Source organism: Biomphalaria glabrata, chromosome 2 (assembly GCF_947242115.1).
Source record: "Biomphalaria glabrata chromosome 2, xgBioGlab47.1, whole genome shotgun sequence".
Classification (NCBI taxonomy): domain Eukaryota; kingdom Metazoa; phylum Mollusca; class Gastropoda; family Planorbidae; genus Biomphalaria; species Biomphalaria glabrata.
Window position 1 is genome coordinate 20,355,665 of NC_074712.1, and position 13,801 is coordinate 20,369,465.

At 36.1% G+C, this 13,801-nt stretch overlaps 1 protein-coding gene across 5 annotated transcripts; it reads left to right on the forward strand.

The window, feature by feature from the left end:
* The first annotated feature begins 1,620 nt into the window (after nucleotides 1-1,620).
* Nucleotides 1,621-9,923, forward strand: LOC106055660 (uncharacterized). Of its 5 annotated transcripts, none has more exons than XR_001215581.2 (5): nucleotides 1,621-1,861; nucleotides 2,841-2,941; nucleotides 6,513-6,645; nucleotides 8,935-9,075; nucleotides 9,784-9,923. XR_001215581.2 is itself a non-coding variant. In XM_013212020.2 (5 exons), the coding sequence occupies exons 2-5, from the start codon at nucleotides 2,896-2,898 to the stop codon at nucleotides 9,912-9,914; spliced, it is 420 nt and encodes a 139-aa protein (XP_013067474.1). In that variant the 5' UTR covers nucleotides 1,621-1,861; nucleotides 2,841-2,895; the 3' UTR covers nucleotides 9,915-9,923. The 5 variants fall into 5 exon arrangements, 3 of the variants coding, with proteins under 3 accessions (XP_013067474.1, XP_013067484.1, XP_055878085.1); XM_013212020.2 differs by having other exon boundaries at nucleotides 8,935-9,044; XM_013212030.2 differs by having other exon boundaries at nucleotides 2,841-2,937; nucleotides 8,935-9,044.
* Nucleotides 9,924-13,801: the final 3,878 nt, after the last annotated feature.

Consider the following 13,801-nt stretch of genomic DNA (forward strand, 5'->3'; position numbering starts at 1 on the left):
AACTAAAAGGAAACCGCTTTATATCAATTATCATAAATTTGAAATCCGCAAAATGGGATTGCATTATTTCTAAAATTTGAAAACTAAAGATCATTTCTCTTCTAATAAAACAACAAATTCCAAGATTCGAGGCTTGAAAAAAGTGTTACGTAAAAACGATCGAATACGAATTTGTATTTGTTTTCCAGTCTAGACCATACAGATTTTCTAAAAAAAAAATGGAGTCTTTTGGTGTAGAAACTTCAAATTAATTTGCTAAGGGTTGCACACCATGGGTGGACTGGCCTTATGGGCTTTAGGTAAATACCCGGTGGTCCGATATTTAATGGGCCGATGGGTTCGTCGCCGAACGGGCCTCACGAAATGGCAGTATGTCATAATTTCAAGTATTATATCGTAAAATATTTACAATATTAAGCCAATGGATGGGCTGTGTGCACTCTGGACTCTCGTTTTGGGTTTAAACCCTGTCCTCTGCCATCACCCATCGTCATGCGAGAGTTTTGGGCTAGGGAGTAATTATTTTCAGAATCTGAAGGAACATCCGTAAGAATCGTGATTCTGAAATAATCCAAGAGCCTATCAGCCTGCCTTATTAGTTAGTTAGATGAACCTTCAGTCGTAGAACGACTATGGTTAATCTCGAACACTTTTTCATGTATCTGTGGAGCCATATTTTGGAGAGACACTCCCGTCCACATCCAACGCCAAAGGCAAAGCTGGAGTGTTCTCTCCGGTTTTGGGTTAGGGCTTTGAATAAACCAGATGAAAGCCTGGACATTGTTTATGGTCGGAACGATGTCGCACAAACAGCAGTTCTTTCCTCTCCACGCAGCTGAAGTGACCAAAGGAACGGAATATTCGATACAGATTTGGATCAGTAGCGCCGCCGGTTCTGTCAGCCTTATACATATTCAGAAATAATGCAATAATCTGTCAGCCTATACTAAGCATATTACTATCAGTCACGGCTCTTGTCACGGGCTTTTAAAAATGTTTATGTAGGCCTAATGATCTGATTAGAGAAGCGGTGTCCCTGGCTCGAATCCTGATGAAGACTGTGATTTTTACTTTCGGGATCTTTAGTGCGCCTTGGAGTCCACCCAACCCTATTACTAGGGGAAAAGTAAAAGCTGTTGGTCGTGGAGCATGAAACCGTAGGCCACAGAAACAGATCTGAAAGAGAAACTTTACTCTTTTTTTTTTTTTTTACTTTCAATGATCTAATTAATATTAATAGTTGTTTTAAAAAATGTAAAAGAGGGGCCTCTCAAGAATCCATTAAATTGGGCCCGTAATTCGTAGGGCCGGCCCTGGTTAAAGAGGTCAAATTTATTGACAGGGGTGTATCTTGTAATTATGCTATCTTGTAGGTCAGTAGCTTATGACAGCAGTTTCTGCACGTTGTAATTTGTCAAGAATTGGATGAAAAGTCTTTAAGCTCTCCTCATTAAGTGAGTTTCACGCTAGATATTATGTTTCAAATAAGTATCCCGGGCTATGCCGGGTAACTACACCTGTGTCTAGTAGCTTCAATGTCTATGTCTCGAAGTATGAAAAGCTATGCTTTTTGGTGCGAACCAGCAAATATCCTTATTGAACAGCTGAATAGTACAATTTGTTTGCGAATTGCAGAAAAAGATGTTTACGTACAAATAAAAATATCTAGAGAGATAATACAAAATAATTAGTGAAATAGTTGTAAAATTCTAGATTCTTGATCTATTTTTCAAATAAATTTTATCGCTAGTTGATTTATCTGGACTATATTGATAGATCTAGATCACTGTCAAGCTCTTTGATCTCTTTTGTTGGTCTTATAATAATTTGAAAAAAGGGCGTAAAACTGACTGCCGCCGATGTAAGTAGGCCTAAGGCCATAATCTATTGATTTAAAATTGCTTTGAGAATCATTGATAATGGCGAAAAAATATGCAGGACGCAACTGGTTTTTCGTCGTCATGTAAAACACTGCACTCATCCTTAATCTTCGGAATCGAAGACATTAGTATTAGATGATAAATAATAATGCCTAATACACCGGATGGACTATGTGACTAACTTGACTAAGGCCTAAGGCTGGCCATCATGTTATTAATATCTTTATCAAGTAGCACATCATTTGATAATGGAGCCAAGGTAACAAAAATGATCAACTTTTACCAATGGTTTGCCATTAATGAAGAGAGAGAGAGAGAGAGAGAGAGAGAGAGAGAGAGAGAGAGAACGACTACACCAAACTCTTCATTATCTTCCTTCTTATGTCTGTTTGACCAAAACAAAGCTTTATAGACGCTAAAGCAAGGGCCCAGTCAAACCAAGAGATATATTAAAAGTCCTTTTAAAAAAAACAAAGCTTATCCAAGAAGAAGAACACAGCACTTACATCTATATATCTCAATAATGTAGAAGTTGTTTCCCTTATTCGATATAAACCAAAATAAGTTACCAATCAATTGAATTATGTTTCATACAATAAATCATTGTTTTACGTTTCCGATAATGTGGGAGAATTAACTTGTGCTATTATATAAGGGAATCAAAACCTACATATTTAGCTGTGTCTGTGAATATTAAAGTATTAAATTCCCTTCTTGGTATCAAACAAAATAATTAATTACTAGTAATTAATTAAACTAATTGGTTAATTATTTTTTATATTGATTCATGTCTTGTCTAGGCGAATGAATAATTGTGCAAAGTTTCAACTTAATCAGATAATGGGTGTGGGAGAAATAACGTGTTCAAACTTTGTACCAGACAGAGTGAGTTGATATAAACTTTGTAAACCCTCGACTATTTTAATTTGAATAATTCTGTATTCTTGTTTTCTCCTTTAGTATAAACAAACAACGGCACTTTCACTTTCAATCAGCAACTCATTCCATTGAGCTGATGTTTGTAACACTGTTGTCTCATGTACTCACATGGACTGTTGTAGGTAAAACTTAAGAAACTTATAATGACATTTTTAAAAGACTTTATTTCTCTTCGTTTTCTATGAATACAAATAATTGACAAGACGACTTTGATTTGTAAGGGTCTCTCAAAGAGCTCTAAGCTCCCACAGCAGTAGGCCTATCAGGTGGAGCCCCGGCATGAATCTGCATCCAGCATTTTGAACTTTCAAGAGTCTACAGTGTACACTACATCAGGGCCAGCCTAAGTCATTGGAAAACTAGCACAAGACTCAAAGAAAATGTTTGTAGAGAAAAAAATTGCGAAACATGGAGGAAATCTAAAAAACTGCAGAACTCTTTGGCTCTATGTCTACTAGCCTAGTTCTAAGTCTATACAATCTAGTACTATGATTCAAGGTTTATTCACAAATGTTTAGCTCTACATGTTAGACTACCTATGTTCGAATACCATTGTTTCTTCTTATTTATGAAATGTCTAAACGTAATCTCTAAGTCTGGTGATCATGAATCGAATAAGAAAGGCAGGGAGCATTTTCCAAAGGCTGCAGCCTATTTGGACAAGTCAAGCCATTAGACTTGAGACAAAAAATACACTTTCTCAACACAATCGTCATCCCAACAGCAACATATGCATGTGAGACATGGAAGTCATCTGCCAAAATTGCTAAATGTGGCTCAACAAAAATGGCTGAGGCGGATTTTGGGAGTCAGTTATATAGACTGGGTCTTAAACAATGAAATCCTATGCCAAACGGGGAGTCGAACACTTACTGAGGTTGACACTGTGTCGCATGAGGTTTGCATACTGGCAAATACTTAAGATCAGAAAGATGTGTTTAATAGACATGGAGTATGGTCTAGACTCTAGGGGTTAGTACTGCATAAAACGTGCCGTTCCCGAGGTCACTATTTTCTCTTAGCGTAATGCTGCCTTTCTATCTGTACTATGCATGTATCATTCATTGTTCCAGCACTTCACATTTACGGCAAGAGAAATTATATTATTAGGGTCTCCATTGGCTATTCCTTTGTATTTTTTTTTATATTAAGCCTACAGTACGCGAGCTCTAACTCTAAGATACAACAAATAATAATTAGTAATAGCCTATATATATATTTTTTAAAAGTGTTAATCGATTCCTACTTTCTAAAGCCGATGGTGGTCTAAGATTTCTCATTCTTTTCATTTCTTGTAATACTTTCATGGTTTCATGGATTCATTCTAGTGAGCTTTGCACAGTCATTACTCTAGATCTAGTCTAGTATTTAACATGTGTATCTATCAAAACATTCTTGGCACAGACACTAGCTTTAGACGGTGCGTAGAATGTCCATGTAGGTTTAATTTATTCTACTTTGTATTGCATGCAAAGAAACATTTGAATCGTGTGCGGAAATTCCCTATGAAGCCCTGTGACGTAATGTGCCCAAAAATCTGTTCATCGATGACTAGACGTAAGCCAAATTTAATTTTAAGATTGACCAAATAATTCTGAAAAATTATAACGGTCAAACCAAAATGTTAACGGTGTGGCCAATTAGAGACTTTTCCCCAAAAGAACTACGTACATTGTCAAATTACTTGGAAAATCGTTAGAGCCGTTTTTCTGAAATACAAGAAATATTTCCTTCTTTTTTTTTTCAAACAACTTTTTCAACCCATGAAGAGAGTGCATGAATAGTAGTTGTAAAAAGAAGAAAATAATGCCAATAGTTGTGTATTGATAGTTATTACTTGCCATGTAAGTGTAATCACTTTTCACGTTTGAAACGACCACTACGTTGAAATAAACACGACATACAAACGTTGAATAGCGCAATAGGAATTTTTTTCTTTCTTTCTTTTAAGAAGCAATGAACAGCGCTCTTAGGCTTGTAACTTACAATCGGAGAAAGTTTGTGACAACAAATTAAAATTCAGTTTTACACATAACTACGAGTTTGAGTTTTGAGTTTAGGCACATCGGCACAATTTAGGCCATGTCGTGCCCGTAATCCTTTAACTACGAAATAACTGTAAGGACAGAGCCTGCCCTACAAATTGCGGGGCCTTTTGCGAAACGGGGCCCAGTCTGGGTAGGAATAAGGATAGGCTAATAATTGAAAATTAAGATTTTGCATTAAAAAATAAATTCGTCTTTGATTTTTTTAAAGAGATCTAGATACACTTAGATCTACATTTATATGCCAGTGACTTTTAAAGTAAATAAAGTACTGGAACTTCCTGTTTTGATTTTAATTCGCCTATTATTGCATTTTTATTAAATGAAAGCAAACAATGCCATTTTTCTTTAATCGCAAGTAGGATTGGCGTTATCCATATCAAATGACACACCAAAATGACATTTTTTTTACAGGAGATTTGTATGAGTTTTCAGGAGATTTTAATCAGGGGATTTTCATGTCTTTTTCGTATAGTTTGCAATGTCAGGAGATTTCAGATAAAATGGTTTAATTTAATGATTTACACCTAGAATTAGCGCGGGGCCTATGAAAGTGCGGGGCCCACTGCAGCCGTATAGGTTACAGTTTCAATTTTTCCATTCGTGTTTTTATTTTCTAGTTTTTGCCAATACTCTATTTTTTTCATTCGTGTCACCCTTCTTATGGGTGTCACCCGGTGCGGACCGCACCCCCTAGTGACGCCACTGTAGCGAAGCACAAGTATATATGTGTGTGTAGAGAGAAAGATCTTTATATATAATTCTCTTCATGGCTCAAGAGTTTGGACACCAAGTAATGGAAAGATCACTCTTTTATTTCTGCAAGTCGGACGAACTAGAGTAATTTTAGAGGCGAAAAAAAAAGGAGGGGGGAGAATAAGTAGTATTCACCCGTCACTAAATGGCAGGGCCGGACTTAACCATTGTGACCAAGAAGTCATGGAAAGAGAACAAGTAATCTACTCTGTATTCACCCGTCACTAAATAGCAGGGCAGGACTTAACCATTGTGGAGCTTAATGCGAAATGGATTTCGCGGGGCCAAGTTTGGGTAGGGATACGGATAATAAGTGAAAATTAAGAGTTTGTATTAGAAAATATATTCGTCTTTGCATTTTATTAATTCTTTACTACGCACAGAATTACTACACGAGCCATGCGTGTAGCGAAATCATACAGTATATCATAAGAATTATGTTTCCTAAATAGATCACGCTTAATAGCAAGAATTACTAAATGTTTCAATCTATCTTTGAGAATTGTTGACCTCAAGTAATTCTCCATTAGTTTAAGGCGCGGGAAGCTTCTTTTACTAGATCCCACAGTTACGGGTATTGCATAATGCCGTTTTTTTTTTATCGCGCGTAGGATTGGCGTTTTCCATATTGAATGACATATGACAATTTTTGTCTATATATTTCAGGAGATTTGTATGAGTTTTCTAAAGATTTTAATAATTTCCGGATATTACCGGGACTTTTTCGTATATTTTGCATTTTCAGGAGATTTCCATGAGCTCCTGGTAAATCAGGAGGCCGCAGGAAATCTGTTATAAGTTATAAAATGGTTTAATTTAATAATTTAATGTAATAATTGCGGCGTATGTTACGCCGCCGGTCGACTAGTGTCATTTTATTTGATTTCCACAGTTGCAGTATTACTAAAGGCTTTCTCCGACCCCGATGATAAAAAAAGGGGAACCTTGAGCCTCGACTCTAATGTGCAGTGTGTCTTGAGGGTCTTCTTCTGTGAAGCCCTGTTCCAGCTGAATACTACTGAAATGTGAGTATACATCACATCGAATATGGTCCTTCATTATTATATATAGATAATTGTGGGTTTTGTTTTTCAAATCTTTATTCGATACGACAACACACAAATTGTGGTGTTTGGTGACTTGAATAACAACGAGAAAAAAGAAATTTCCCTTAGAGATGATGTTGTATTTCATACTAAAACAGTTTCATTAAGAAAGTTAGGATATATATTGACACTTCAAAATGTGTTTTTACGGGATTTCGTTTTACTGAAACTAAATTAATAAGTATATTTATTGAATTAATTCGTTCAATCATTTCAACCTCGTCTCGTACCATTCAACCTGCCTGATACAATTCCAACTGGTACAACTTATCGGCACAAATGCATAACTAGACCAATTTGTTGACTTGTTTCTGTTTCAGAGTTAGCTTAATCAGTTTGTTGACTTGTTCCTGTTTCAGAGATAACTTAACTTAACCAATTTGTTGACTTGTTTCTGTTTCAGAGTTAGCTTAATCAGTTTGTTGACTTGTTTCTGTTTCAGAGTTAGCTTAATCAGTTTGTTGACTTGTTTCTGTTTCAGAGTTAGCTTAATCAGTTTGTTGACTTGTTTCTGTTTCAGAGATAACTTAACCAATTTGTTGACTTGTTTCTGTTTCAGAGTTAGCTTAATCAGTTTGTTGACTTGTTCCTGTTTCAGAGATAACTTAACCAATTTGTTGACTTGTTTCTGTTTCAGAGTTAGCTTAATCAGTTTGTTGACTTGTTCCTGTTTCAGAGATAACTTAACCAATTTGTTGACTTGTTTCTGTTTCAGAGTTAGCTTAATCAGTTTGTTGGCTTGTTCCTGTTTCAGAGATAACTTAACCAATTTGTTGACTTGTTTCTGTTTCAGTGATAACTTAACCAATTTGTTGACTTGTTTCTGTTTCAGTGATAACTTAATCAGTTTGTTGACTTGTTTCTGTTTCAGAGATAACTTAATCAGTTTGTTGGCTTGTTCCTGTTTCAGAGATAACTTAACCAATTTGTTGACTTGTTTCTGTTTCAGTGATAACTTAACCAATTTGTTGACTTGTTCCTGTTTCAGTGATAACTTAATCAGTTTGTTGACTTGTTTCTGTTTCAGTGATAACTTAACCAATTTGTTGACTTGTTTCTGTTTCAGTGATAACTTAATCAGTTTGTTGACCTGTTTCTGTTTCAGTGATAACTTAATCAGTTTGTTGACCTGTTTCTGTTTCAGAGATAACTTAACCAATTTGTTGGCTTGTTTCTGTTTCAGAGTTAGCTTAATCAGTTTGTTGACTTGTTCCTGTTTCAGAGATAACTAAATTGTTGACTTGTTTCTGTTTCAGAGTTAGCTTAATCAGTTTGTTGACTTGTTCCTGTTTCAGAAATAACTAAATTGTTGACTTGTTTCTGTTTCAAAGATATCTTAAACAAATTGTTGACTTGTTCCTGTTTCAGAAATAACTAAATTGTTGACTTGTTTCTGTTTCAGATATAGCTTAAACAATTTTTGACTTGTTTCTGTTTCAGAGATAGGTTAACCAATTTGTTGACTTGTTTCTGTTTCAGTGATAACTTAATCAGTTTGTTGACCTGTTTCTGTTTCAGTGATAACTTAATCAGTTTGTTGACTTGTTCCTGTTTCAGAGATAACTAAATTGTTGACTTGTTTCTGTTTCAGAGTTAGCTTAATCAATTTGTTGACTTGTTTCTGTTTCAGAGATATCTTAAACAAATTGTTGACTTGTTCCTGTTTCAGAAATAACTAAATTGTTGACTTGTTTCTGTTTCAGTGATAACTTAAACAATTTTTGACTTGTTTCTGTTTCAGATATAGCTTAAACAATTTTTGACTTGTTTCTGTTTCAGAGATAATTTAAACAAATTGTTGACTTGTTTCTGTTTCAGAGATAATTTAAACAAATTGTTGACTTGTTTCTGTTTCAGATATAGCTTAACCAATTTGTTGGCTTGTTTCTGTTTCATAGATAGCTTAAACAAATTGTTGACTTGTTTCTGTTTCAGAGTTAGCTTAATCAGTTTGTTAACTTGTTCCTGTTTCAGAGATAATTTAAACAAATTGTTGACTTGTTCCTGTTTCAGAGATAGCTTAACCAATTTGTCGGCTTGTTCCTGTTTCAGAGTTAGCTTAACCAATTTGTTGGCTTGTTTATGTTTCAGAGATAATTTAAACAAATTGTTGACTTGTTTCTGTTTCAGAGATAACTTAAACAAATTGTTGACTTGTTTCTGTTTCAGAGATAACTTAAACAAATTGTTGACTTGTTTCTGTTTCAGAGATAACTTAAACAAATTGTTGACTTGTTTTCAAGAAACGATGTGCTTACGGAAAGAAGTCCAAATGTTTTGGTTCGAGAAGATTCAAATGACAAGGGAACTTATCAATGGTACACTATAGTTGAATCGTTTCGCAATCTGGTTTGTAATCTACAAACTGCAAATAGTCATACAATCAAATTTTTGTTTACTTGGTACGATCAGGGATTGCTTTGTATAGTCTAGAGTCTAGAGTCTAGAGTTTTCCAAACAAAGTAACAAAAGCTGTATCCTTGTTTATCCAAGGATTATAAATTACAGATAGAAATTATAATTATGTCCTGCGCGTACTACTGAGTGATTCAGGCAGCACCTTCCATGCCCTAATGTTACTAGGGAAAAGAAGCATTTGTATAAATTTGTCCTAGCATATGGAACAAGAAATATACTTTTATCATTGTGTCTTTCTGAGTATTTATTAGGTTTTGTTTTTGTATTTGTAGATTATGGTTGAGTGTTGTTTTTAATTGCTACTTTACTTTTGTACATCCAATGATAGCTTCTTTATATACGAGGATAATAGATATCTTTGCCTAACCATGGTCACACATGTTGTCTGATTGAGACCATCGAGACATTCTGCTGTGTTCTGTTCAGAGATAAAAATATTTGTTGACCTAGACAGGCGATTACTGTTAATATAGGTGTAGGCCTACATGTTTTAATGAACAATAGTGTTGAGTATCAGGTTTTCTTCAATGCACTCCTGCTCTATTTTAATTCTTCACTTTTTTTTTTTTGGTAGTAAATGTAAAGAAAAAAAAGGGAATTAACTTAAACATTTTTTTTCCTATTTTCTCTTTATTTCAGTGTATGAAAAAGAGAGTATGTCATTTGCTAAATCTGGACAAGAGAAAGCAACTCTCCGACTTCTGTCTGTTGTGACCAGTTTTATCTTTTTGTTTCTTTTTAGCCTTGGAAAACAAAAATACATTGTTTAAATATTCAAATCTCAGCCTTTTCTTTTCGATGTCAGCACCTCGTCAGCTTTTATTATATTTCTGTGTATTAGTATTTTATCCAACAAAAGTCTTTTGTACACTTGGAATTGATAGTCTTACAAATACTCCTTTATAGACATCTTTTTCTGTACACGAGAACATGGAATATGAAAGTCCTGCTTGTGTGTATGTGTGTGGGGAGACAACTTCAATACAATGTCAGTTCTGTGCAATAGGATAATAAGACTAACTAGATCTACATGAATACTTAATTTAGAATTAGAAAACTTAAGGGACAGTCTATTTGTGGGAGAGTTACGATGCCTAGGATGCAAACAAAAACAGCTGGGCGATGTGATCTGGCAAAAAAGCAACATAGAGTAGGCCTATATTAAATATTTCGATATTGAATTTAGAAGCTGAAGAAAAGTCAGAGATTATGTGTAGGACTAACTTTTTTTTCTAAAGGATTGGGGGGGGGGGGTAGAGGAAAGGGATAATACAATTTACGGGACAAAAGTGTGTGTGCGTTGTTGTGTTGGCTCGGAGGAAATAAGGCGGGTCATTCCAAGTCATGTAAAAAGTCTACGTTGGAGAGCATTAGGATGCGTAGGATGAAATTTAAAAAAAAAAAGGGTGGGGTGGGGTGTCGGTACAGTGTGAGAGTATGCCAAAATAAAAATATTTAGCCTGGAAACAAATCAACGGGCGTAGTGTTTAATGCTAGTCTATACTGTGTATAAATCGTCGCTACAAATGTTTAATAACATAAAATATACTTCTGTGGAGAGAATGACTTCAATATGAAATGTAAAGTATGTAGTATTAGCAGTGGCGTCACTAGGGTTGGTGTCATCCGGTGCGGTAAGCTCGGGGTGTCCCCCACCCCCAGGAAAAAAAGAATCTCCTTGTTAAAAGAAAATAAACAACTCTTGTTTATTTTGTTTCTTTATGTTGAACACTAAAACTGTCAGTTAATTCCTTGATGGTTACACACGAAAATGGTTTTTGGTTCTATTTTACATTGTCGTTCTTTTTTGACATTTTATCATAAGTGATTAGATCTACATAAATTAAAAATGTACAAATATTGAATTGAGAAAAAATGAGTTGAACACATTTTGTTATCAGAGATTTTTTAAGAGTACCTTAAGAGCTCCGAAATGGTTTTAAATTATATAAGTGTTTCTCAGCTCCTTGAGAAAAGTCAAATCAAGCACTGAACAGGTTTACGTGGTGCAAAACATCGTCTAGCAAAGCCTGGACTACCAACAAATGATGTTTGGTAAGATTTGTCAATTAAAAAAAAAAGATAGCGTCCATCGCAATCACTCTGGACAATAACAAGACAATAAGGCATCTCGCAACGATTGGTCCAGATGGAGCGACATGTCTAAAGCAAATCAAGCTGTGTCACAACAGACGGTGGAATTCTTCAACATCGAGACGTATATGAGGTTAGGGTGTATCTTTTCCCCATCTCTCTTTCTTTTAGCAAACCGAAGATAAACAGGCTGCATTCGGGTTCCCATGGCGTAAACCAAACCGAGTTGAATTTCGCAGACGACATAGTATTACTTTGAAATTCAACTACGAGATGACGGATAAAGACGCCCTCAAAGTTCTACATATCATGGTGTTGCATGTCGTATTGAAAAGCAGGAGCTGTCTTTGATAAACTACCGCCTATCTGCAAAAGCAACTCAATTAGCCTGATGATTAAAATCCACCTACTCAATACAATCATTGTCACAACGGCCACCTAACTTCGAGACTTGGGAGGTTGAAAAGAAGCTGAGCAGTGATGGCTGAGAAGGATCCTACGAATAACATACCGAGATAATGTTACCACTAGAGAAATCTTTTCACACACAGGCATATGTGATTGACATTTGTGAGACATGTCATTAGACAAGACAAAACACGTCTACCAAAGTCAGCCTTAACATGAAAGCCGAAAAGAGGAATGCAAAAACATGGCCGTCGGCATGTAACATGGAGTCACAGTAAGGATTTTGTGATTTTTACCGTCACAAAAGAGATACAAGACACCGATAGCAAAGACAAACAGACACAAACACTCTTTTGTTCCCTTGGCAATCAAATCATCAAATAGAAACAATCTGATATAAACTTTTCGCATGTTAATTATGAGTGAGTCTGGTGTGAATGTACATTTTGTTTTTTTATAGTTATAATGTTTTTTATTTGGTGTAATGCACAAATTGTAAGACAAATTTCCTTACGGACAATAAAGATTATTATTATTATTATTATGTTAGAAATGAAGGAGTAGTCATTCTCTGGCGCTGCCAGGGTCGAGTTTCGCCAAAGATAAACAAAATTCATCGTAGTCCCTTTAACAGTTTCCACTGAGGAATTTTCTGGTGATGTGGCAGGTCTGCAGCAGTACCGCCCTCTAACAGGCAACGAAGATGTTCCTAGGAATGTTAAGGGCCTTGAAGGTGTCTGTGAGGTCAGTTGTTATTATCCCCTCGGTTGATATAACAATGGGGTATATTGTTATTTTGGACAATTTCCATAGACGCTTAATCTCCAAGCCCAGGTTCCCATATTTTCTTTGTTTTTCTATCTCAGTTTTTCTTAAATTATGAGACAGTGGTACGGCGATATCGATAATGGTAGCGGTTTTTTCTTTTTTATCGATGAACAGCAGATTCGGGCGATTGAAATCTACCGTTTTGTCGGTCAGAATAGGCCTATCCCAGTACAGCAGATGTTCAGTAGACTCGAGAACCTCTTGCGGAGAGTATTTATAATAAGGGGGAGTGTCCTTACCGATCAATTTGTACGTCAAAGCCAGGTGTTGGTGTATTAACTTTGCAACTTGGTTATGGCGACCTAGGTAGGCTGATTCTGATAGGGCTGGACATCCTGCCATAATGTGTTCAATCGACTCGCCCACATTTCCACATTTTCGGCATTTGTCGACAACATTGAGTTTCAGGATATGCTTCTCGTAATTTTTTGTCCTGATTACTCTGTCCTGTATTGCTGTAACAAAGCCTTCTGTTTCAGGGTAGAGATGACCTGCTTTGAGCCATGTTAAGGAAGCAGCCTTGTCTATGTTGTCCCCATGTAATGAAGCCGGAAATTTTCCGTGGAGTGTTTTTTCTTCCCATTGGCGAATCTCATGCCCTACGTCGTCCAGACCGACATGTACATCAGCATTGTGTAGGTTCAGAGGGGTTGCATCGGAGTCGTATTTCCGTAGGAAGGAAACTAATTTGTTGCTGGAGGCGAGCAGTTTTGATCGTATTTTTAAAACTTGCATCTTACACAATTTGAAGATGTTCTGCAATCCACGACCCCCATCCTTCCTGGGCAGGTATAACCTCATGGTGGAGGACTTGGGTGTAGGCATCGAAATTTGGTTAGTAATTTTCTAGTGAGTCTGTCAATGTCATGTAGGTCGGTGTCAGTCCATTTGATCACACCGAACGTGTAAAGGAGCACTGGGACGCCCAGCTGTTTATTGCAGTGATGAGATTACTGCCAGACAGTTTGGTGTTGAGGATTTTATTAACTCTTTGCTTATATTTACCAAGAAAGTCCTCTTTTAATTTCTTATGGTTTATCTTGGCATTCTGGTTTATTCCAAGATATTTATAAAGAGAGGCAGAGTTCAATTCCTCGATGCCTTCAAATTCAATGTTGGTGTTCGTTGCCTTGCCCTTTTTAATGCTTATGATGCCACACTTATCCAGGCCAAAAGACATACAGATATCGTCACTAAAGCATTTTACCGTTTTGATTAAGGTGTGTAATTTTTGCTCGGTTTCTGCATATAGCTTTAGATCATCCATGTATAATAAGTGGGACACACATTTTGTACATTTAGTGTCAACCCTAAAACCGTTTCTAGA

Coding starts and splice junctions, on each gene's coding strand:
- LOC106055660 (XM_056022110.1), top strand. CDS start 4,325: ATGAAGCCCTGTGACGTAATGTGCCCAAAAATCTGTTCATCGATGACT. Junction 6,646..8,934: donor CAGCTGAATACTACTGAAAT/GTGAGTATACAT, acceptor TTTCTGTTTCAG/AGATAACTTAAACAAATTGT. Junction 9,045..9,783: donor GACAAGGGAACTTATCAATG/GTACACTATAGT, acceptor TCTTTATTTCAG/TGTATGAAAAAGAGAGTATG.